We start from the raw sequence: 26,019 nt of genomic DNA on the forward strand, positions 1-26,019 counted from the left end.
ACCATCCAGGTATTCCCTTAGGCAATTAGAGATTGAGAAAGAGGTAATGTAAGGAATCAAGGCTCTTAATTAGGAAAAGTTTGTCTTCCCAAATGAGAATGGGTTTATAGAATTAAGCAAAGAGTTCTTATGCTCTTTTGATGTTAAAAAGAAGTTGAGTGACCTATTAGGCCATTGTGGCATTACATTCAACCTCTTTTGGAAGCAATTTAGCCTTATTAGGGATCAAGTGGAGGAAGCTCTTAGTTTTCATATGGATGGGTACTTCCGTATTATGGATATGGAAAGCTCCTTTACCTAATTTTAGACATCCATCTCTACTAAAATCGGGTTTGATCCAAAAACTTCCTTAGCCAAAAACATCAAATCTCTTCATCTATGGTTTCTTCATTAGATAATTACTTTCACCATTAATTCTAGAGGTGATGATAATGAGAGGTTAGCTAAAAGAGACATCTTCTTTCTTTATGGGATGGTAAATCACAAGAAACTCAAACCTCATAATTTCTCATTGACCATTTCACTTCTCTTGGCAACAAGTCCAAAAGACTTATTCTCCTCCCTTCTCACATCGCTCTTATTGCAAAATATTGCAATGTTTTTCCTTCAAACCTCAAATAAATCCCTTTAAACAAACTTGCCTATAACTCTAACCTTCTTGACCTTGATTACCTACTTCACTCTAGAACCGTCATTCTCACTCAAGAAACCACTTATGAGTATATTGTTGGGGAGTATGAGGGTCCTAGAAGATCTTTCAAAAGATCAAGGGCAGTGTCCCCTCCACATGAGAAAGGAGTAGAGGCAAGGGTGCAACCTCCAGCCCCTAGGAATTATAGTGAAGATTTTGGAGAAAAAGAGCTTATATTTATGAAAAGGCATGAGAAAAGAATGGATAGACATATAGATGATATGCATTGTATTACACATGTTTATATGCTCAATTACTTCCATTTTTATGCATAGTTATCTTGTTTTATGTCAGAATCACCTGTGTTTTGGTTCCTTTCATGTTTCAGGTGATCATCAATGGACATTATTAGTATTTGAGGGAGATGCGTGCGAATACAGACCAGAATCCATCAAAATTAAGCAAAGGCTAGCATTTCAAGGTTGAGCACAGCTTGGACTCTAGTCGTGCTGAACCATCGACATTTGACCCTCAAAAGTGACCTTTTGGCACGGTTTCCGGGGCCACCACGGTCTCCATCACGGCCCGTGGTGGCTCAGTACCGGCGAGGGCACGGTCGGGGAGAATAACTATTTTTCGGGACTAGAAGGTCCAACATGGCCTGAACTCCGCCCGTGCTGACCAGCACGGGCTTGACCACAGCCATGTTGGGACAATTATATAGGCAAAATCGATTTATTTTGCTAGGGTTCGATTTTTTGACTTTAGATCTCACATACACGCGCGAGCCACCCCTTTCAGACTTCAATATTCGACTTTGGGAGACTATTTTGCATATTGAAGGAGAGATTCCAGTGGTTCAAGCATCACATTGAAGATCAAGAGTGGATTTGGAGGCATTCAAGAGGCAAATTGAGGTTCATTATTCAGATTTGGAGATTTAGGATTGTTCATCTAACTTGAAGAAGAAGGGTGTACATGTTTTCAACTTTCTTTTCTGTATTTGTTCCTTACTTTGTGTTATTTGTTAGCATGAGTAGCTAGAATTGTTGAACCCATTAGGGTTCCATTGTTTGTTGGAAATTTGAATAGCAAGTACTGGTTAATGATCACTTAAAGATAAGGGTAATTAACTAGCCGGATTAAGAATTAACAACTCTTAATAGCAATGGATTAATCTTAAGGCTAACCTAAATTCAATCGTTAGAAAGAGATTCCATCATTTAGGTTCTTAGGTTTAGGAATTTGATGTTCTTGAGAGGGAAATTGAATTCAATTTAGAACCCGCTTATAGGTAATCACAATTGGAAGTCAATCTAATCTCTACCTTCACTAAAATCCAACTAGCTTAGGTCCCATTGGGTTTAATTTCTTCCTTTGATTGTTTCATTAAATATTTGCAGATTGTTTGATATTTAGCTAATCACTTAGCTTGTATCTAGTCATAGAATAGTAACTTCATCAATTTTGTTAAGGTTGGATAACATAAGATGCTGGAGTAGTTCTAGGATCACCCTTTCCCGAGAATACGACCTTGATACTCGCCATTAATGCTAATCTGTATCGACAGGTTCAATACCTTAGATTGTAGCTACATAAATAGGATATTTGGTTAGGAGCATTATTTTGAGGGAGGGCTAGCAATTTTCCATGATAATGTCGCATGGCCGAGTATTTTGCAGAATTTTCAACAGAAGATAATCCAATAGATATTTTAATTCTTAATTAATGAAATGTGTTATTTCTTTTTCTTTTTGTTATGCATTTCTTACTTTGTTTATCCTCTCTTAGTCTTACTTGCTTCTTATCTTTTTGCTTTTGACAAAAAGGGAAAGATTAAAGAGCTTTAAGAAGTTAAATAAAAAAGAGAGACATTAAAATTAAAATCAATTCTATTAAATTAAAGTTTTAAATTTTTTTAAATGAAAGGGGGAGTTATACAATTATAAGAGAAACATGTGTTAAAATGAAATCAGCTTACCTTAGAGAGGAGGAAAAACTTCAAAAGATAAACGAGAGAGAAAAATCACCTTAAAAACTAAAAGGGAGTTCTCCTATCTTATTTCATTTTATTTTACTATTTCTCTCTCAAATCTAATTTTAATTATCAAAATAAAAAACAAGGGCGATTGTTAGCCTAAGTCATCTTATGACTAAAGTCACCCTTAATTTTGACCTTGACAATTAAATTGAATGTTTCTAACCTTAGCTTTTAAGTGCCTTCTATAGAAGAATCATGCATTTTATAGAAAGGTTAAAGTTCAAATCTATCTCTTAAATCGCGACCACTATTAGCCTATCGCGATCGTAACTTTCATATTCAATTGACTATTGAAGTTGAAGGAAATCTCGCTACCGCGAGCAAGAAGTAGCGCCTACGAAAAATGGAAAATAGAGACAGTAGGTATCGCGCCCAACATCGGGGCCATGACCAAGCTCGCTACCTCATAAGCCTTACCTCCATTAGATCGCAATTGCGCTAATGACCTCGCAACCACGACATTCATATCCATTTAAAAGACCACTAACGGTTATTTCTGATACAGCGAATCACAGAGTGACATGTCGATTATAGCCATTTCTAGTTTAAGAATCACGACCAAGTAGTCTCGACTATAAAAAGTCAGTTGCGACCGTGACTGTGCTCTGATAGTGCATTTCATGCACTATCTAGAGCTAGAAACAATGAAAGGCCTATGAACTATATTGTAATGTCTCTTGGGCTTTAAGAGGATATAAGTACCCTCTCCAAAAGATATTTATGATTTATCAACAACCTCCAATTGTGCCTTATTCATTGCTGATTTATTTTACACATTTCTTATTAAACTTTGTATATAATTAATCTTTATTATTGTAAGAGCTTGTATGCTCTTGTGAGGATTTGAGTGTTAACACTCGAAATTGGATTTCAAGAGTTAGCCTAGGTAAAACTCTTATAAGGTCTATGTGTGAGCTTTTGAAAACACAAGTGTAAAGGCTTGGTAGCCCTGAACACTAAGTTAGGAGTAAGCTTGTGAAAATTCTATTGTATTTTTGTAAGTGTACACTGAAATACCCAATTGGAGTGGATGTAGGATAGTTAATATCAAACCACTGTAAATCGTATGTATCTATCTCTTTTCTTTTATTTTTTCCCCTCTATTCATCCAAATTTATTCTCACATTCACCAATTCAATCATTCTTCTTAATTAATAAAGGCAAACACAAATAATTTTTGAATCAAAATTTTTCAAAATATAATGGACAAAATATCTGCACATAATAAAATAAATTAAGAATTAGTTATAATATTTTTGTATAACTTCTAATTTTTTCACACCTATCAGACAACATTGATGGAAATTTTAATTTCCTCAGTATATATTAAAATCATATCTATACATTGTTATTTTTTTTATTTGATTAAGTTTGTGAATAAAGAATAATTACTACAATCTTTTTTTCTCTTTATCTTGAGTTTTTTTTTTTAAATTTTCAACAAATTCTTTTTCTTCGAATGAATCTTGTGATATATTTATAGTTGATTTTTTATATATATATAGAGTAGTCCTTTTTTTTTTTAAAGAAATAAAAGAGAAAAGTTATTGTTATCATAGTCATATATAATTATTAAATAAAAATATGTAGTTGATAGAACTGTTATAAATAGAAAGAGTACGATTGAGCTGTTATAATAAATATTTTAAAAATTAATGAATGAATAAGGCTTGACCATTAATTTTTTTTGAAGATTGAAAAAAGAAAGAAAATGTTGCAATCGATTGTTATGAAAAATTAGATAAAAATAAATTATGATAATTGTTATTTTAAGAAAAAGTTGTTGAAATTAGTAGTTATTGATTTAAACGTATTCTTATGAATTTTTTTATCTATATAAGCATAACGTTGCAAGATGAATAAGGAAAAGATGAGTATTTATGTAAACAACTCTAATTCGGAGGCTGAAATCATTATTCGAAAAGGAAAAGAAGAAATTAGTCACATTGGCGGTGAAGAAATCTACGTCCTCTTCCTGTTACATAAGCATTTCCACCTGAAATAAAATCTATATTTTATATCAACACAGCCACAGGTAATTCATCAACGTGGCGGCACCTTAATCTATGTGCGCATTGCGCACCTCCTCTACCTTCAAACATTCATTCAACCGTCTTATCAGAAAAAAAAAAAAAAATTCAAACCCTACTTTCTCTCTTTCTCTCTCAAACCAAAATCGCAACCCAAAGAATCCACAATTGCATCTAAGCTTCTATATTTTTTTTTTTTGTGTTTGTATTTTCTTTCACAAATTATAAAAAAAGCTTAATCTTCAGTACTCTTCTCGTTTCAAAATCGATCCCTAAATTATTCACTGGAAACAAAACCCTAATAACACCCTTTATATTTTTTCTTCAATTCAAAAAATCAAGTTTCTCTTCCGTTTGGAAACAGCTCTTCATTTTGCAGTTTACTTAAACTGATTTTGTAATACTAAGTTTCTGACTCAGTTTTTTTTTCTCTTTAAATTTTTACTATTTTGAAAAGAATTAGTTCGTTTAAGTTTGGTTTTATCTTTCCTAAAATAAACAAGAGCCGCCTTTTACATTACTTAAAAAACAAAAATCTCTTTTTACAATCAGTTTCGCAGGTTACCACTATCAGTACACATTAAACTTATCATCAGCTCAAAACCCATTAGCATCTTTGTCTTTATTACCAAAGAAACCAAAACAAATTGTAAATCTTTCGAAGAATCACATGAATTGGTAAACTGTGAGTGGAAATGTCAGTGGAAAGGTCGTTTGAAGCATGGGAGGAGGTACAGAGGCAAGGGCAGGACCTCGCGGACAGGTTGGCTCAGGGTTTTTCTGGTCTAATCCAATCTCACATGACTAACCCACAAGTAGTATTTCCATGGCCAAACCATCAAAAATCGAAGCTTTTCGATCTGGAATTCCCTGCATACAATTTTAGCAAAAGGGATTTTGGAGTGCTAGCTGATAGTAATGGGATAAATGGGATTTTTGATATTGGAAATAGGATTGGACAAGCCGGGGCTGATTTTGGGGCTTGTTTGAATGGGTTGATGCAACAGTTTTTTAGGAGATTGCCAGTGCCCTTTAGGCAAGAGGAGAGTGTTAGAATGGAGGTGGTGATGATGGACAGTAAAAGGAATGATGCATGTGTGAGTTTGGAGGGGGAGTTTGGTTTGGTCAGTGAGAGGTTGAGGGAATTTGGATTTGTGGATAATGGTGATGCTGGTATTGGTAGGGTGGAGGGTTCCTCAGACGAAGAAAATGGTGGTTTTAATTTGAAGTCTGTGGGGCATCTTGGTAAACCACAGGTACTCACTATTATTTTTCGACGTTTTAAGATTATTTATTGGTAACGATTTTACATTTTAAATAAAAAAAAAAAGATATCTTTGAGTTGTAAAGTCTTAATTCAAAAATTATATTGTATGTCTGGGTTGATAGATTACTTTGCTTTATATTTAATGCATGGAAATTAAAGGTATACTAGCTTAACTGGGGAGCAAAAATTTTACTGATGCAAAATTTTGTTTTGCATGGAAATGACTGCAATTTTGCTTGATCTTTTCGGTGTTGTTATCTGAGTGTTTAAAAGATTTGCATTTTATAGCTTATGGGACTGTCTATCAGTAGGAGTTGCTGAGGTAGAGAAATTTGAAAAGAAAACCTGAGGTGTTTGCTACCTGGAATCAAGTCTGCAAACCGAAAGTAATATGATAAATGCTTCAGACAAAAGTTGCTCTTTCAAACCTTATTAAAATTGTAGAAAAATAGCATTCTGCCAAGCTGTTATAGTGCCTTTACCTGGGTTGAGAAAGTGGTCATATTCATTTATAAAGTTTATTTTTCTAGTCATATCTTGTAATCTATTGTTATTTCTCAAATTCATTTTAGCTAACAAACAAAAGCATTTTTTTTGTCCTATAAAGAAATGAAATTTGACATTGTAGTTTATTTGCTTCAACCCATTTGATCCTTTTCTTTATCTTCCAAAATCTTCTAATCACTATGCAGTATTCTAAATCATGTACCATATTGGATCTGGATCTTGCTTGCTAAAAAATTTTGATGCATAGCATTGGAATTGACCAACAGTAGTACAATAAATAAAAATCTAAAGTGTATGTCCCACTTTAGCTGAAACTCTTTTAAGGTGCCCGCCAAATGTCGTGAGTCTTTATTATGCCAAGTTCGTGTGCTAAATTCTCGTAATTTGGAATAACTTTTTTGTATGAAGCAAGGAATTTTAGTGAAACAAACAATAACTCTTCACTTTTAAAAATGTCTGAACTGTTTTTTCTTGGTTAGATTTAAAAAAAAAAAGTACCAATTAACAGTTAACAGTTGCTCCTTTGAGGTCTTTCATGTGCTCTTAATCTGAAAAGACTGTCAATGGGTTCAAGATACTCAGTTTGACAAAAGTTTGGGTAATCAATGAGAACAACATTTGAAAAATGGCTGTAATCAACTAGCAACAAGTGTCATTATAAAATAAAATCTATGTATATATGTAGTTGTTGGAATTTAAATATATCAGTAATCTTGTCTTGGAATACAGTTAATAGTAATCTTGTCTTTGATTCTATGACGCTACAAGGAAAAAATCAAGAAAAAACAAAATTCAAAGAGTTGTGAGATTTAGGATTTTGGTCTAATATTTATTACTTTAATACCCAGTGGGCTGCTGATGATATCTCCGCCCTTTTTTGTGGTTCTCTTTTGCTGGAGCAATAGCTAAAACTTATTTTAGGCGTCTTTCATTTATTTTAAGTCTGATTTAGGAGTTTTAGTTGGTTTAGTATTTACTAGTTAGGATTAGTTTGTAATTTTCCTAGTTTAGGATTTCTAACCTAAGTAGTATTAAGATTAGTTTAGTCTATAATATCTAGGCTCTGTAATAATTATTAGTCAGTTTTTCAGATTCAATAAACAAAGATTTCCTACAAGTTGGTGCTTTAGAATTGTGTGTTCCAATTCTCTTTAGGTGTGACTCCTAAACCCTCTATGTATTGACTTTTAGAAATTTTCTTGTTTTCTTATTCCTATTTCTTTGTTTCAGAGCTGAATTTCTATCGAATCAGCCCTGAAATTCAAAGACTCCTATTTCTCGTGAAAATCAATGTAGAACAGGTTATCTAAACCTTCCTTCATCAATTTTGGTCTTAGAGCTTCAACATCCTTACAGTTTGATGTTCTAATCTTCATCAACTATGGGAATATACAACTTTGTTTTAAAAGATGTGATCCTACATAATCCTGTGATTGGATTGAATCTCTCAAATCTTACTTTAATCATAACAACTATGAGGAACTTCATAAGGTAAGATTTTCAAAGTGTAATTTTATCAGATCTACAAAATTATGGTGGTATAGCATTGAGTATGATATACAAGGCGACCGCAAATTAAACATGGCAAGAGATGAATCAAAGCTTCAAAATTTTTTTTTGCCACCGTATAAAGAATGGGTGCAACAATATACAATTCAAAATTAGTTGCATGCCATTGGGTAATTACTTGAACCAATTTGAAAAGCAGAATTCTTTTCGTCAAGAGTGTGAATCGAATTTTGATCAATTGAATGATAAGATGAGTTCAAGGTTTGGTCATATGAATGCTCTGATGGATGAGTTGCTTACAAGGTTCCTTTCACCCTAGCAATCAAACTTCTAGAAATACTAGTCAAGTCTTTCTACAAAAATCAGCCCCAAGTCAGGAAGTTGCATCCAAGATGGTTGGAGAACAATGTCTAGAAGACAACAAAAGTCCACAAGCTGTGCCAAAGCCAAACCTAAGACCTAATCTGCAAACTATGCCTAATGTTGGTTAAGGAGCAAAAAATCTAATAATAGGAAAGCCAAAAGTTCAGAACCAGCCGCTATTAATTTTTTCAATTTACAAATTTGACAATGCACATGCAGGAATTTCAGGACAGCAACTGGTAAAGATTATTAAATAGCTAGACACTTGCTCAACAATCAAAAGGGGTGGAACAACAATTGCAGCTATTAAAAGACCACAGTCAATTCTATGATCAACATGGAAAAGGGACATAGAGTCAAATCCTGCTACCACAAATTGTCAAACCTCGAAACCCGCTCCAACATTTGCATTTCCAAGACATTGAACATGATGACCCATTCAAGGAAAGGAAAAGCTAGAAAGGCAGCAACAGATAGAGCCTTTGCAGGATGGCTATTAAAATGTGGAGGAGAGAAAGGAGGTCAAATTTGTTGTTGAAGTTATGAAAGACGCTCAAGATGGTGAATTTCTGTTGCGTATGTCTATTATTGCATTATTATTCCTAATGAGTTCATGCATGAGTCTAAAAGGAGGTTTCAAGTATTTCTTTTGCTAACAATTAAGAAGGCTGAATTCAAGTTCAATGTTTGTACTTGTTAACCGTTTCAAAAACTCAAGGTCGAGTTATTTTACCAACAAGGGGAGAATGATGCGGACAAGGAAAACATCTTGAAAAATAAAATTCAAAGAATCAACAGATTTAGAATTTTGATCCAATATTTACAATTTTAATACCCAAAAGGTATTTTTGGAATTTCTAGCTTTGCTTCAGAGTTTGCATTTTAGTTTAATATGAGTTGAGGAGTTTTAGTTGGTTTAGTATTCCATAATTAGTATTAGTTTGTAATTATCCTAGTTTAGGATTCTTAATCCAAGTAATGTTAGGATTAGTATAGTCTATAAATTTTTAGGTTTATGACAATTATTATTCAGTTTTTTGTATTTAATAAACAAAGATATCCTGCAAATTGCTGCTCTAGGATTTTATGTTTCCATTCTTTTTAGGTGACTCCTAAACCTTCTAAGTGTTGACTCTTAGAAGTTTTTTTGTCTTTTCTTTACTATTTCTTTGTTTCAGACTTTAATTTCGGTAAATCAGACCTGAAATTTTAAACCTTTATATTCTGTGGAAATCGTAGAACAGGTCATCTAACTCTGCCCTACATCATTCTATTATATGGAATGTCACTATGGTGTTTCTGGAGATGATTAGAAGCCAAATCATAATAACATATCAATAGCTTATTTAACTTGAGATTTTATAAGATGCTGTATATTTGATGATAGTTATCGAAGTTTTCCCCAACCCATGAGACTCTAGTCTCAGTGCCTTAACCTGTGAAAGGCAGGATCTCTTATTGAGGTATGTGCTCCGGTGTAGCCTTGGCTGCAGGTTGGAATTGGAACAAAACTAGGGCCAAACCGGTTGGTGGTGCTGTATCCAAACTGGATATGGCTGGTCCATTTCAGAAACCAAAACGGTTTAGGAATTGAATGACCATGGTTTGGGATCCATTTGATGTCGGGCTGGTTCATAAAAAAAAAAAAGAAATTATTTTGGAAGTGTTTGCTTTTTCAGACTAGTAAAAGTATTTAAACAATTAAATGTTAAATGTATGTAAACAAGTAATAATTTGAGAATATTAAATTCTAGGTGTGTAGCCCCCCTTCTAGAATCAAGCGTGTAATCGCTATTTTGGTTCCAATTTGAAATGTATTTAAGAAAAAAAATAAATAAAAGGTGCTGCTTCATAATTGGAACCAACTACTATCGTGTCCATTTTACTTGCGCAAGTGTGCATACATGCACATATGTATAATCCAACGACTACATAAAGTAGCCGATGTTCTTCTTTTACTAATTGACGTGTGTCGATTCTTTTGAGATGGTTCAAATTGAGAACTAACCTGCGACTCTTGTCTAGTTTTAGACTCAGTTTCTAGAAGGGGAACCAGTCCTGGTTCCCCACTACCTAGGCACTAAGGTGCAAGTCAAGCGCAAGTCATAGAGAAGGCACGACTTGTAACATTGTTCTTATATTTGTGTGATTAGTATTCTTATTTTGACATTAATTCCATCAAGCAACTTGTACTGTTGATTCAAACAAGAAAAGAGCTTATGACACTTCCATTGACACAATATCAAAGCAAAAGAACAAAATGACCGAAAAAGAACAGATCAATTACTTAACTTATTATTTGGGATGGGACAGATGTTTGTTGAGATAGATTAAATTGAAAGCTTCAAGATTCAAATCAAGTTACAAGTTCAGGAGTTAAAGATCCTTTGCACATCCATGGAGGTCTAATTATAAGGTCTAAAGCTAAGAAAATGAAGGATGCAAATTGATGAGTTTATTCAAGACATTTTGGGTTAAAGTACTAAAAGTCAAAGAAATGGATCTAAATTTCAAACTCAATTATTAACATAATTCAATATATTGGAGGATGAATGATACAAGGCCTTAAGGATCAAATCAAGCAAATTGGAGTGCTTTAACTAGTTTGGGCCGATTCAAGCATGTGTAGGAAGGACATAGCTTTATTTCTTAGGGTTTGGCACATAGCTATACAGGTGGCAACTTCTTATTGGCATTAGATTTATTTCTTTTTACTTTTAGGGTGTTATGATTTACTCCTTTTCAATATAATTCGCTTAGTTCATGAGAATTAGGATTCATTATAGTTTCAGGCCTATAAATACCATGTTGGCCGAAGATATTGTAATGAAGTTTATTAATTTTAGTAGAACTTTTTTTGAGAAATTCCTGTCTTGATTCTCTTGAGAACTATTTGTCCTTAGTAAAGACTCGTTCTTGTAGAGTTGAAACTAGATTTATCACTCACTTTCTACCTGAGCCTTGAGTGTAACATCTAAAAGCTCTTCTTATTTTATTTATGATATAAGTTATCATCAGGGGTATCACTATTAGGTTAAAATTGAAAACCAGACTGAAACCGAATTGAATAATAACTTTGGTTTGGTTTTTATAAATTCGATTCGATTTTCAGTTTAATTGTAAGAAATTTCTGTTTTATCAGTTCGGTTCGGTTTTTATTTAGTAGACACTAAAAAAACCGAACCGACCGACATCTTTTTACATATATATATATATATAAACCTTCTTTGATACCTACAATAGGCATTTGGTTTGACTCTTGGCAGTTGCACTTTACAAGAGATTTTAAAATAAAAAAAGTTAAGGAGAAAGGAAACATTGAGTATCGAACTCGAGACCTGTCAACAACACAACAAAATGTGTTCCACTAGACCAAATATGTCTAACTATTGTATATACAAACTAAAATTATAATATAAAAACGTCTAAAAAGAAAGAGAAAAGAAGCGCTTAGTTTCGAACCTAGGACCTTTCAACAACACGATAAAGCATGTTCCACTAGACCAAATACATTGAATTGCTTTATTTACCAACTAACACAATAATACCGGAAATCAACCGTACGGAACCGAACCGAAATTTTGCAGTTCGGTCCAATTCGCTTTCATATATACTTCGGTTCAGTTCAGTGACCGAACCGACCGATGTACACCCCCTAGTTATCATTGGGTCAAGGTTCTTCTCCAAATAAATTAGAAAGCTTTCTAGGAAATTCAAATTTTGTTCCTTGTGTTTTGTTACAAGTTAACAAAGTCCACATCAATTCTTGAGCTATTGGACTTGAAAAAGTCTTATTATATGAGAGCAATTAAAAGTAAGATTGTCATCCTAGCATCTTGATGCAGATAAGGAAAGCATAAAGATAAGTAAAGTTTAAAAAATGAGAGATTTAGAATTTTGGTCTAATATTTTCAATTTCAATATCCAAAGGGTATTTCTGTAAATTTCCAGCTTTGCTGGAACAATAATTAAAATTTATTTAGGAATCTCTATTTTATTCTTAGTTTGATTTAGGAGTTTTAACTGATCTAGTATTTCCTCGTTTGTGTTAATTTGTAATTTCCTAGTTTAGGATTCTTAATCTAAGTAGTGTTAGGATTAGTTTAGTCTTTATATATCTAGGCTTAACAATTATTGTTCAGTTTTTCCAAATTCATCAAAGATTTCCTGTAGATTTGTTTCAATTCTCTTTAGGCCATGACTCCTAAACCTTCAAAGTGTTGACTCTTAGAATTTCTCTTATATTTTCTTCTCTTCTAATCCATATCTGAATTTCTGTTAAATCAGACCTGAAATTTAATCTTAAACCCTTATTTCTCGTGAAGATCAATGTAGAACAAATTATCTAAATCTGTCCTACATCAATTTTGGTATCAAAGCTTTAAGATCCTTGAAGGTTATTGATTATATTTACGCAGTAATGGTGGCGTATGCTGAGCTGAATCCAAAGATTGATGCTATGCAAACAAGACATGAAGCATCAATTACTGAATTGCAAGATGAATTGACTAATCAAATTGACGCAAGAACTAATAGATTAGAAGCTATGATGGAACAACTGTTGAAAATGTTTCAAGACTATCAAAATGCTGCCCAAGTCATCCCTCGACAACCAGCTACAAGAGTTGATCAGGTGCTATAAATTGCACATAAGAACAGTGGGGAACATCAATAAATTAATCAAAACCTACATAACCATGAACAAGATATAGTATGAGATATCACCAAGAAAGTCAAGGTTGATGTCTCAGATGGCATGAGATATGGAAGACAAGCGAAGAGTGAGGTTTGCCAAGATGAAACTTATGGGATTGGCGAAAATATGGTAGTACAATGTTGAATGAGTTGCAAGGATTAGGACAACCACCAATAACAAGCTGGGGTGATATGAAGGCAAAATTACAGGAAAAATATCTGGCTTATAATTATCTTGAGAGAATTCGAGAACAAGAATATGCTTTAAGGCAATGCAACATGTCTATGGCTGAATATATGCTACCTAATTATATAGTTGGTAACCTTAGACGAAGTAAAAGAGAATACCCTTTTCTTAGACGAGTTTCTGAATTATATATTCAGCCACCCAATTGTATAGCTAGTACCCTAGACGAAGTCCAATTGTATAGTTAGTACCGTAGACGAAGTAAAAGAGAATACCCCTTTCTTAGACGAGTTCCTCAATTATAAAGACCTTTCCAGTGTTATATTTTAATACCATACTCATATTGCAAAAAAGGCTTGAACTGTCAGCAACACAAAAGAGTAGCGTATGTGACTCTAGTGAAGGAAGGAGGATAGTCACATGTCCGAAGTTGAAGGAAGCACCTCTTTCACATAAGAGAACCCATGGTGGTGAAAAAGAGCCGTTTCTTTTTATTTTAAAATTAAGTAACAAGAAAGTGCCCACTTTGCATGATTGATTCATCATACATGCTAGATCTAATATACAATTATTTCTCCCTGTAAGTTGAGACTGTACATATTTGATACAATCAGTTGCACTTCTATCTAGGTTGCAAAAGTTTGAAGAATTGGCACTCTATAGTAAAATTATGGAAGATCTTTGCAAAATATGGCCTGATTAAGATTGGTCTAAGGATATATATCAGGAAAAAATTATTCAGGCAACACCTAAATCTCTAGATCATGTATATCAAGTGGCCCTAGAAATTGAGGGAGGGTTGAGTCAACCATCTATAAAAAGATTTTGGATTCAAGCCGAGTCAATTAAAAGAGGATTTAGGACAAATCGCAAGACCAAATTTACTATGCAACCATCTAATTGCTCCAAGAACTCAGAGCCTTCTTCAAATATCACCAATGCTAAAGGAAAAGGTATTGAACGATTTAAGTGTGGAAAAATTGGACATATGGGATGTCAATTTCCAAAGAAATTTAATCTGCATACTGGGGAAGAATATGTTGATGAAGGTTCATCACAATAAGATTGTGAAGATAATTTGGGTGAGTTTGGAGAGTATGCATATGATGATTTACAAGATGATTATCATGTGAAGAGAAACAAGAGGTCAATTTGTTGTTTAAGTTATGAAAGATTCTTAAGATGGTGAATTGTGTTTCCTATTACTAGTGTTCAAAAGGTGGAGTTCATTATTCTTAATGAGTTCATGGATGAGCCTAGAAGGAGGTTTCAAGTATTTTGTTTGCTATCAATTGTTAACAAGGGTGATTTAGGTCCAACTCATTATTGTTTTTGCATCTTATGTATTTCAAAACGCGAGGTTGATTTTTCTCCAACTAGGGGAGAATAATGTGGATAGGGCAGGAATAACAAAATTCAAAGAATTAAGATATTTAGAATTTTAGTTTAATATTTATAATTTCAATAGCCAAACGGTATTTCTATAATTTCCACCGATGCTGGTACTACAGTAAATATTTATTTTAATTCTGTCTTATTTAGGAATTTAGTTGATTTAGTATTTCCTAATTAATATTAGTTTGTAATTTTCCTAATTTGGGATTCATAATCGAAGTAGTGTTAGGATTATTTTAGTCTATAATTATCAAGGCTTGTAATATTATTATTTAGTTTTTCCAAATTCAATAACAAAGATTTCATGCAAATTGCTGCTCTAGAATTATGATTCAGTTCTCTTTAGGCGTGACTCCTAGAATTGACTCCTAGAAGTTCTTTTTTTAATATTTTCTTTCCTCTTCTCTTTCAGATCTAAAATTTTGTCAAATCAGAAAATTCAGTCTTAAATTCTTATTTTCACATAGAACAGCTTATCTAAATCTATCCTACATCGCGTCTGCTCCAAGTGCTAGACCTAAGAAAATGGGTTCCAAGGCAATGGAACAGGCAAAGCATACTCTTAAAGAGTCAATAATCCTCTAGTAAAGATGAGGAAGATGTTGATTTTGAAGAAGAAAATAAAGAAGATGATGAAGAAGAACAAATTGGAAGTGATAAATTTGAATTTGATAATAATGATGAAGAAGAAGACTGGTTTTGTTTGAGGATTACATCTTATAATTGTTTTAGGAATCATTGCTATTTAGGAGTAAGATTATTGTCTAAACCTCTCTAACATCTTCATTTTTTATCTTTATTTTTGATTTAAAGAACACTGGTTGCTAAATTAATGCATCATTTATGTTAAGGCCGATATTTGTCTTTTATCATGCAGTTTGGTCTTTTCTCTTTTGCCCTTCACATCAGTCAAGTGTGTGCATGTGGGATTGCACCCTCGCCCTGGGGCCCTTAGTACCTTGATAGAGCTTGTGCCTTTAAAAAATATAGACGAGTGATTGGTTTAAATTGTAGGTACTGCACTATTTGATTAGGTGAAAGAGGTGGGCAGAGTTGTTATGGAAGTGAAAATAGCATGTTGTGATCCAGTAGGTGGAACTTGGCTGACTTAGATTATATTTCTTGTTTCTGGCCCAAGAACACCCCCTACTTCTCGTGCCTGTTGGGTGGATAATAAGCTTAGTAATTCAACCGCACGTATCAATCTTAAATAATTATGTTCCATAATTTGCTCTAGTAATTAATCTAAGCCAATTGAAAGAAGGAAATCAATCATTTTATTTATATCAATGATCGCAACGAATTTTCTTCTAAAATATTAGCTTTTATATGTTTATTTTGTTGTCATCATCTGTCACTGAATGTTATCAAGTGCCAATTTGTTTTATGCAGTAGAATTTACAACTGGTATTTCATAATGATTATGTTTTACTTGGTGTAGGGGGTCATGAATATTACATCAACTTATGACAGTAGAACTCGCAACTTCGAGAGTTCTTTGATTGCAAGAGGAGACTTATGGAGAGTTGAAGCATCACATGGCAGTTCCACCTCCACATCAGGAAATGATAATTCATCTCTCTTCCTCATTCAGCTTGGACCAGTACTTTTTGTTCGCGATTCGACACTTCTTCTGCCTGTTCATCTGTCAAAGCAACACTTGCTTTGGTATGGTTATGATAGGAAGGTATGACCAAATATTAGTTAGCTTAGTTGTCAAGTAAACTTAGATGTATTCGGAGGTGGGAGTGGTTGAGGGGCAAAGTGCTTGGATATTATTAGACTGCACAAGCAAATATTTCATAAACATATATAAAAGTGGTGGGGAGTGGGAGGGGGGGAAGAAAATTTGTTAAGATGTCCTTATATATTATTCTATTAAAATCGGTTAGTCTTTTGTTAATTGAGTTACTAATTAGTTAATTATTAATTAAAAATAGTAGTAATAGGACTAAAACCTTTTTAGCTAAAATCCTAACTCTATTATACTTCTAGTAATAATTAATAAGAAATATAAAAAAATCTAAAAATCGATAATTAGACGTAAAAATAGATCATGAAATTGATTTGACCGAACTATCAATTACCAAAAAAAAAAAAACATGAAATAACTTTTCCCTTAATGATCTAATGATTATTTTAAAAGTAATCCAGTTAGAGTTATTTATTATTTTATTTATATATATTTTCTCTTAGCTATATAATGAGTTTATCCTTTTATTTATATAAAAGAAAAATGATGCTCTGATTTACTATTTGCTAGAGCTAGATTTTACATGTGTAAGCATTAGCTCCAGCTTATGCATGTATTTTTTCAAACCTTCTTTTTATTTGAGAAACATATATGAACTATATAAATAATAAAAATGAGTCCAAATATAACTTTATTTGCATGAATTATATAAAAAAAATATGTATCCTAAAATTAGTATTATGATAATGTTTGAACAGTTAAAGCAAGAAAAAGCTATATTTCATTTTAAATGATGACAAAATGATTAAAAACTAAGAAAAAGCTATATTTCATTTTAAATGATGACAAAATGATCAAAAACTAAGGAAAATTTTATATTATAGCTATAAAATAACACTAAGTCAAATAATTACGATTAATGTATAATTTATTTAAATAAAAAAATAATGATATAGGTATGTAAAAGTGAGAAGGAGAGGAGATAGAGAAATTTATCAAAATATTAATATTAATGGCCTTTTAGGGATTAGTTAATTTAGTTTCTTAAAAAAAATATGAGCCATGAATTATATGAAAAAATTATATATCATAAAATTATTATTTGTGATAATATTTCAGCGGTTAAAGTTTTTACTTTTATACTAACTTTTAAGTTTTTCATTGGCATATGATTTCATTTAAAAATAAACAAAGTAATAATCTTAATATTTAAACAATAGAGGATAGTGATTTTATTAATAAAAGCAAGAAAAAGATTTATTTCATTTTAAATGATGGTGATTACGAAACTAAGAAAAAGTTTATATCTAGCCATAGATAAAACAAAAGGTATAATTATCGAGTCAAATGATTAATGTATAATTTATTATGATAAAAAACTAATGATTAATAATATACATAAAAGTGAGAAGGGGAGGAGATAGACAAATTTATCAAAATATAAAAATTAACAGCCTTCTAGGGATTAGCTAGATTAGTTTCTTAAAAGAAAATATGAGTTAATTAAATTATTTGCTAATTAGATATAATTTGGTTATTAAAATATGTTATTTTAGATTGAAGAACAATTTTATATAAAATAAACAAAGAAACAATAATACCAAAGAATTTTGTTATTAAAGTATCATAATTTCAAAATTTTTTTATTAAAAACCTTTAAAATTAAGTACTCTAATTGCTTAGTATCAAACTAAATAATTGAATAATAAAAGCTTTCCTTAACATTTTAAATTACCAAGTATCAAACCTAATTTCCTTATTGGTTTTATTCTTATTATACTATGTTTTCATTTTTAGTTGGACAAATGATTGGTTTGATGTTTTAAAATATTTGATTAAAATAAAAATTGTAAGATTTTTATAAAATTTGGATTATTCATATCCAAAAATGTTTACTAAAAGGGTCAACAAGACAAATTTATAGAATATCAATTCTAAATTTTTTGATTTAATTTTATTTAAACTATATTTTCATTTCTAATAGATGAATGATTGGATTGAATGTTTCTGAGGTTTTAGAAAACATATTTAATTAAAAACAAAAATAGTAGAATATTCGTAAAATATGGCATATTCATACTTCAATCCGTTCGTAAAGAAAAAAGAAAAAAAAAAACTAAATTTGTTAAACAAATTACTTTTAGATATGACTATAAATAAGTCATAACTATTGCAATATAAAAATGATCTTATAATGTCAAGTAAAAGGTGATAATAATTGAAAATTTGATAAAACATAGGTATCTTTCTCGAAAAGTTAAATAGGAATGTCGAATAAATCTAATTGTAAAGAGTAGGATTCGATTGTATAAAAGAAACATATCATATTCAAACATCTATTTTAAATTATACTATACTAAAATTTCAATTAATAAGAATTCAAAAAGTCAAGTATTAAGTTAGAATAACCAAATAAAAAAATAGATAGTAGTAGTATTATTAGAAAAACTAAAAAAATTGTAGCATTTATAAGAATAATCATATTCAAGTGGTGAAACTCTACTAAATACATTTTTGTTTGTGAAATTAGAAATTTATATTTAAATAAGATATATAATTATATAAAAATTATGAGGTATATTATAGAAATTAAAATTTAATCTATGTACTAATTTATTAAAGGAATTAATATGAAAAATTTAATTTTCTTATTAAGCAAATAATAACGAGTCAAATTATTAAAAATTCACGTGCAACGCACGTGGATGAAAAGCTAGTGTAACATAATTGCTCTGATGTCAGAATTTTAGGCCTTCGAAAACGGCTTTGAGTAACATAAATTGCTTGCATACTCCTGATTAATTTGCTGATTTGCCTGTGTCATACTTGCTGGGCATTTTATTATCAAATGACTTTGTGGCGGCACCAATGACTTATTTTGGGTTTTTGAAAATTGCTTGGTGGTGCGAATACAAATTGCTGGCGTGGACATGTTTACATCTGAGATACCAGATGTTTGTGTACATTTTTCTCTGAGAACTAGTTGTGTTATTTACACAAATTTGCATCTACTGTCTCTTGCTTTTGTTTTATTATTTATTACTTCTTGTAAACTAACTTTTATCCCTTTTTTGTCAGAATGGAATGCATTCTCTTTGTCCTGCTGTATGGTCAAAGCATAGAAGGTGGCTCTTAATGTCAATGCTTTGTCTCAATCCTGTAGCTTGTGTAAGTGATTAGCTTCTTAAATGTGAGAGATGGTGAAATCGCTATATGTTTGAATCCATTAGAATAGTGGTGCTCAAAGGATTAGTCAGGGTATGATATTATCAAATGGGCAACTCTCTGGGGTCAAAAACTCAAGTTCTAGTTCACATTAAAAAGAAACCCTTTTAGAAGGGTAAGTGGGAAAATATTAAAGGCTTCTGCACTCTTTCCACCTCCCTTTTCCTCCCCTTCCCTACCATATAGGTAAATGAGATGAGTGTTTGTAATCAGTTCATAAAAAATATCAGAATTTGAAGATTTATATGATATGGAAAGGTCTAAATATTTAGTAATGTGTAGAAACTGTAAACATGCAAGATTGCACTTAATTCCACGAGTGCAAAGGAAAAATCTTTCAACTTGTCATATATGCACTCTTTCCTCTTGAAAAGCTAACATGTCGATGATGGATGTATTTGAGTGCTGATACAGAATTTTCTTGTAGCTCTAAATCTTTAGAGCTAGTTTCTTTATATCATCTTCGTAATTTTCTCCTCCTGCTGCTACTTCTTTCTACATGCAGTCGTTCGTGGATTTGCAATTTCCAAATGGTCAGGTTACCTATGTCTCAGGCGAGGGACTCACTACAAGTGCTTTTCTACCTTTCTGCGGGGGACTTCTCCAAGCACAGGGCAAATATCCAGGGGAAATGAGATTTAGCTTCTCTCACAAGGTTGGTTAGACTGTTAATGAATTTCAAGATAATCTTAGTGAATTTTCATGGTTAATGTCAGGAGTGGACTTAAATTCAAAATCTCACTATTCTATGTAGTTTTGGTATTTGAAATATAATCCACTGTACTTATGTCTTGCCAGAACAAGTGGGGTACACGCATCACACCAATGTTTCAATGGCCCGACAAGTCATTTACATTAGGCTTTGCACAGGCCTTAGCGTGGCAGAGATCAGGTCTAATGGTGAGGCCAACTGTTCAGTTCAGGTAAATTCTCGCGTTTGCTTTACAAATCAAGATGTGAGTACTCATTTCATGTAGCACAGTTATGGATGAGATGAACAGAATGTGGCTATGGCTTTTGAAGTCCTGTACTATCCTGGAAAATAAATTGTTTACTAAAGCAGGCTTCTCGAAAGTTTCCTTCTTTTCATGGTTGACCTGGTTACATCCAATACTAGACCAGTGTCATGAGGTTATAGGAACTTTTATTTGGTTCAGCATTCACGCATTGGGAAACCAGGAGATTTTGAAGCAAAGAAACTTAAAAGGAAAAAGTGAACTAGTGAATGCTGAATGAGCAGCATTATAAAAGACGGCTGGAATTAGTCAGTCTGCTGTTTTTAGGTCTGTTCAGCCATGATCATGCTTGTACAGCTGAATTCTCAGCTTACCTTGTACAACACCGAGTATATAGGGGTTCCTTGTTACCTGTATTTTAAGTTTGATTTGGACACGAGAATGCAGTATTTGCCTGCTTCCCTGGATTGAGCATTAGTTGAATCTGGTTTGGGCCCTCCACATCTTGCTGTGGATAATGTTCCTATTGATGAAGTTATAGCCAGGCTTCCTCCCAACCTCTCAAAGAACAAATAGAAGATATTGTTTGATTATCAAGTGGTTTCTACTAGAAGTGGGGGTTATCAAAAGTTTCTCATCAAATGGGTAGGCTGTCCACAATCCGACTGTATGTGGATAACTGAAGAAGAGTTATAAAGGATTGATCCTGGTCTTTATGATTGATATCATGCTTTTAACTCGACGGAATCGAGTTCTTCTAAACTGGGGAGAAATGATGGTACATATTGGCGACATGTTTACAAACTACGTATGAAACATGGTTCAAATGCTCAAACACTTGTTTGGAACAAAGGGGATGATGGGGAGGCTGATTGGGAACTTTATTAGGTTCAACAAATATGATTGCTGGAGGAATATGATTTTGGTTGTTGCAGGAATTCTGGTTCCTTAGAAAAATAGGAATAAGTTATCCTAACATCTTTAGAAGCCTTTGATTCTGTTAATTATTGTTGAGTCTTGTTCTAAATCCTTGTTGGATAAGAGTAAAGTGTTTATTTAAAGAATCCTTTTAGGAGTTTTAAAAATCTTTAGGTCTAGGATTAGTTCTATAAATATCTAAGAATTGTTATTCTGTTTTCCAGATTTAATAACAAGATTTCCTACAAATTATTGCTCTAGAACGTGTTTTCAATTTTCTTTAGATATGACTCCTAAACTTTCTAAGTGTTGACTTTTAGAAGTTTTTTCTCTTTCCTATTCCTCTATTTCAGATCTAAATTTCGGCAAAATCAGACCTGAAATCAATCTTAACCTGTATTTTTTCTTCGAAATCAACATAGAATAGTTTCCTAAATCTGTCCTACATCATTGAGTTATATATTTTAGTTGCAATAGAATTCTGCTTTGAAAGTGAACATAATGATGCCAATTCAGATAGTTCAGCCTCATCAAAATTCCTATGTGAGGAGCCCTTTGCATTCTTGCATCTGTGGCTCTCTTCTTGTCCTATACCATCTTCACTTCTCCTTACATGCTGTCAAATATATCTCTCAATTAGTCGATATTGTTCCACTACAAACTTAACTGACCTTATGAGAGCCAAATTCTGTCTTGGGGATGTGGATAGCTGGTATTATTCTTGTTAGTGGAGTTGCAACTCCTCTATGACGATAACTTGCTAATAAAAGGTGTTTGACATGGGTGACCTGAGTGTTTAAGGGCAATGACGAGTAAAAGGAACAAATAAGACTCTCATATTGGTTGGCTCTTCTCGAGTGCATTTGCACAATGGTTGTTAGTGGCTTTATTTGGAATTGAGCATGATCATTTAGGAGTTATTTATTATTCTGTTTTGTTGTTTCTTTTATTTTCTTTTTAAATGGCCATCTGATTGATTAACTTTTTGGGGCTTGATGTCAGTTTGTGCCCCACTTTTGGCGGAAGCAATCCTGGGTTGAGGGCAGAACTTATTCATTCAGTGAATGAGCAACTTAACCTGATCTGTGGCTGTGCATTCATGGCTCACCCTTCCATATTTGCATCACTCTCTGTAAGTTGTTTTATTTAGCATATTTATTCATTTGGTTACGCCCTACTTGCAAGAAATTTTCTTGTGCTGGTAGATATCACATTTTGGGTAGGAAAGTGTTCTGAAACTAACTATTTTCCCATAATACAACATCACATGTAGATAAATGAGGAGTCTACGGTTTCAATTTTCTTTCACCGAAATAAGATGACTAAAACTTCATCAATCCAAATGAGTTGACCGAAAATGAGTTTCACTACATTTTCTCCTCATTTTTCTTCCAATTATTTTCACTTCATCTTTTTTAATCCTCCAGCATAAACCAATTTGGCTTCATGGGTGGCTGCTGTGCACACAAGTTAAGGGCTTTAAACACAGGTTTCTTTAACAAGCAAAAAAAAAAAAACAAAGCTTTGCAGACAAGCTACTTTTTTTCTTCGAAGTACAAAAGGCCACCAGTGAAGACGGACATACTCATAGCGCAAGTGTCTGGAATATTGATTCTTGTGAAGGAATTCGTTGTTACCATTAAGACATGGGATATACTTTGTTAAAATAAATGTTACACCTTGAACAAGAGGAATATAGGCCAGTTTGCCAGGCTAACTGCAATTTTCTGTGTAGCACGGATCTGTGTTGCCACTGTAACCATATCTTTGAAACAATAAGATCCAAATATCCTTAGATTGAGAATCCAGAGTTCATTGTCTGCCTCAACACAATGTAACCTCAAGCTTCTTGCTAAAAGGATGCTGTCGATTTAAAGGTGTAGTCTCCTATCCCACTAACATGTTTTATGCAAACAATTTAAATAAAGCTACTAGTAAAGCCATTTCTCAATATTGAAGATCTCTAGTTAAATTGCCAAAAAAACGTGTGCTTAGATACTGAAGCGCAGTGCATGGTCTTTAGTCTCTCTAAATGACGGATCTTTAGTAAGACACTTTCAGTGATTGAGCATGCACCTTCTTTGAAGTGCAAGGCAGACCTAGCATATTGCTACATCAGAATGATTATTGTCCATCCTTTTAATGGATTAAACCTTCGTTTTTCATTGGTCTCCTTCCACTCATGGTCTATTTCTTTTTATCATACCCTGTTTGTACCCCTTCTTTTCTTGCATCACATTGACCATTTTATCCTTCGCCTTACATTCATGGCCACTTCACCCTTCAGTTTACTGTCATTTCTCTTTCTACGACAGAAACTATTTGAATTGAGGCGCAGCAGTTTGCTACTAGCATGTTACTTTATTACTAGCTTGCATTCTTGGACTTGTCAGGGCCTTGGGTACTTCTTTGCAGGTCTGACTGCATATGGAGGGGCTAACTTTGGTCTTCAGTCAAAGTCTTACCCATAGTGGTTAGAAGCTAATAATCTAATTGACGGTTGATGAAATTGCAAAATTGCGAATGTACCAGCACTGATGCATCAAACTCCATTTGTTCAAAAAATAAAATTGCAATGAATGATTGAAACAGAACAAATGTGTAAGGATTGCTGTTATTTTGGGTCTAGCTCTCGAAATAGAGATACTTAACATCTTTGCATGTTCTTACTTTTTGTGGATGATTGTCTATTTTTATTCTATTTCCTGTGACCTTAATGCAGATTGGCCGGTCTAAGTGGAATAGTAATGCTGGGTGCTCTGGAATTGTTGTGAGAGTTGATAGCCCATTCTCTGATGTGGGCCGACCATCTTTCTCTGTTCAGATAAATAGTGGTATTGAGTTTTGAATTGCTGGGACTCCATATTTTGCGTAGTAGAAGTGTAAATAGCGTTTGAGCTTTAAATCATACAATACTACATGTGAATATTTTGAGCAATCGTTCTATTAATTCACTTTTGATTTTGAGTTGGACTAGAATTGTAAGCTATTTTAGCTTTAGAAATATCCACTTTTGATTTCCATGTCTTCATGGCTGTGGGGTTAGGCAGCACCTTAACGAGATAATATTAATCGAGATGTGTTTAAATTAGTAGTAACAACAAGTATACAAACTCTTTCTATAATGAAGGAGGTCGGTCGATCTTTTAAAGAACTATAAGACTATTTACTATATAGAATAATTATCAATATAAAATAATAAAAATAAATTTAAATATTCTAAATAAGTATATTTAGAGGATAATATTTATAAAATAAAGTAATTAAATAATGAATATGCAATGTAAATTTTTATGATTTAAAATCATATGTTAAAAATAATATTTAGTCTAATTATTTATTTAGTAATCTTTTTGTTTTATTTTAAATCGAGATTTAATGAATAAGATGGTGATGTGTTTTTTTATTTTGTTATTTTTAATTTTCTTTTCTTTTTATAAACTTTTCGCAAAGAACTATCAAGGGTTCGAATCTCTCTCTCTCCTTTGTGCAATATCGGTCAGCCATAGACCTTTAATCACATCTATTCGTGTTTGTGAAGTTTGTAAAGATGGCCCTTTCGTCTTTTTTGGATGAGCCCACATGATTGATTCAATAAGTTCTTGTCAATAACCATGATCCAAAAGACCGTTAAATAAAATGCGTTCCTATCACTTAAACTAGCGACGTAATTTAGATTTTTTATACTAATATAGATTAAAGTAGAGATCATGTTTCTAATATTTTTAATCTAAAGATTTTCATAATAAATATTACTACTAAATTGATGCGATGGTCAACCAATAATAATAAATAAAACTAATACATATATAAATATAAAGAAATTATTTATTAAATAAATAAATAACAAGATTTTTATAAAAGTAAAAAAGCTAAACTAAACACTTATGAATACTAGTTAAATATATTTAACCCAATGATCATTGATATTAAATAGAAAGATGTAAAATAATAAAGTAAAAGCTCTTTCTAAATCTAGAATTTTTTTCAAGTAGGAAGATGATTGATCTTTATTTTCCACTTCTTAGAAAACTCCTTAGATCTTAAAAAGAGTAATGAAAACTAAACTAAAATGTTTATGGAAGAACTGTAGAGAAAATAATGGTGGACAGATGTAGAGTGCAGATAGGAGAGAGCTTTCCTCCCTTTTTATTAGGTTTTTTGCAGAGATATATATAGAGAGAAGAGTTCTCCTCTAGATAAATCTCTTTAGAAATGTATATCTAATATTAGTTTATCTAATAGATAAGACTTTAAGTATCTTTATCTCCACCAAATACTATTCTATAAATAACTCTTAATATAAATCCTAATGAGCCTTGTAATTAGCAATGTATGCATCTTAAACTTGGGCATTGACACGAACAAGCTCAATTAAGCTTTTCTTTAAGTATTTAACTTCATATTTTCCTCTTTTGGCTAATACTATATGAAAATAGACAATTAAATTTAAGTGAGGTAAAAACATATATTTTCACCATATTATATATAAAAATATATCATTAAAGCTCTAAAATACCCTTAAATATCTATATATAATTTGCACTGATCAAATACCATCACACTTAAACCTTGACTTGTTCTCAAGTAAATAGCAACTGA

At 32.4% G+C, this 26,019-nt stretch overlaps 1 protein-coding gene across 2 annotated transcripts; it reads left to right on the forward strand.

Annotated features, from left to right (window-relative positions):
- Positions 1-4,645: 4,645 nt before the first annotated feature.
- On the forward strand, positions 4,646-24,384 carry LOC8270411. 2 transcript variants are annotated; one of them, XR_007217222.1, is made up of 9 exons: positions 4,646-5,958; positions 16,067-16,312; positions 19,397-19,486; positions 20,049-20,198; positions 20,342-20,466; positions 22,420-22,549; positions 22,845-23,294; positions 23,833-24,018; positions 24,140-24,384. XR_007217222.1 is itself a non-coding variant. In XM_048378845.1 (7 exons), exons 1-7 carry the CDS (start codon positions 5,398-5,400, stop codon positions 24,263-24,265), a joined length of 1,428 nt encoding a protein of 475 aa, XP_048234802.1. In that variant the 5' UTR covers positions 4,652-5,397; the 3' UTR covers positions 24,266-24,384. The 2 variants fall into 2 exon arrangements, 1 of the variants encoding a protein (XP_048234802.1); XM_048378845.1 differs by lacking the exons at positions 22,845-23,294; positions 23,833-24,018 and having other exon boundaries at positions 4,652-5,958.
- Positions 24,385-26,019: the final 1,635 nt, after the last annotated feature.

This window comes from Ricinus communis, chromosome 9 (assembly GCF_019578655.1).
Source record: "Ricinus communis isolate WT05 ecotype wild-type chromosome 9, ASM1957865v1, whole genome shotgun sequence".
Taxonomy (NCBI): Eukaryota; Viridiplantae; Streptophyta; class Magnoliopsida; order Malpighiales; family Euphorbiaceae; genus Ricinus; species Ricinus communis.

What these genes read in the sequence shown, in the direction of transcription:
- LOC8270411 (XM_048378845.1), top strand. Translation starts at nt 5,398, where the DNA reads ATGTCAGTGGAAAGGTCGTTTGAAGCATGGGAGGAGGTACAGAGGCAA. An exon ending in GATTTAGCTTCTCTCACAAG is followed by an intron (nt 20,199 to 20,341) that starts GTTGGTTAGACT and finishes ATGTCTTGCCAG; the next exon opens with AACAAGTGGGGTACACGCAT. An exon ending in AGGCCAACTGTTCAGTTCAG is followed by an intron (nt 20,467 to 22,419) that starts GTAAATTCTCGC and finishes GCTTGATGTCAG; the next exon opens with TTTGTGCCCCACTTTTGGCG.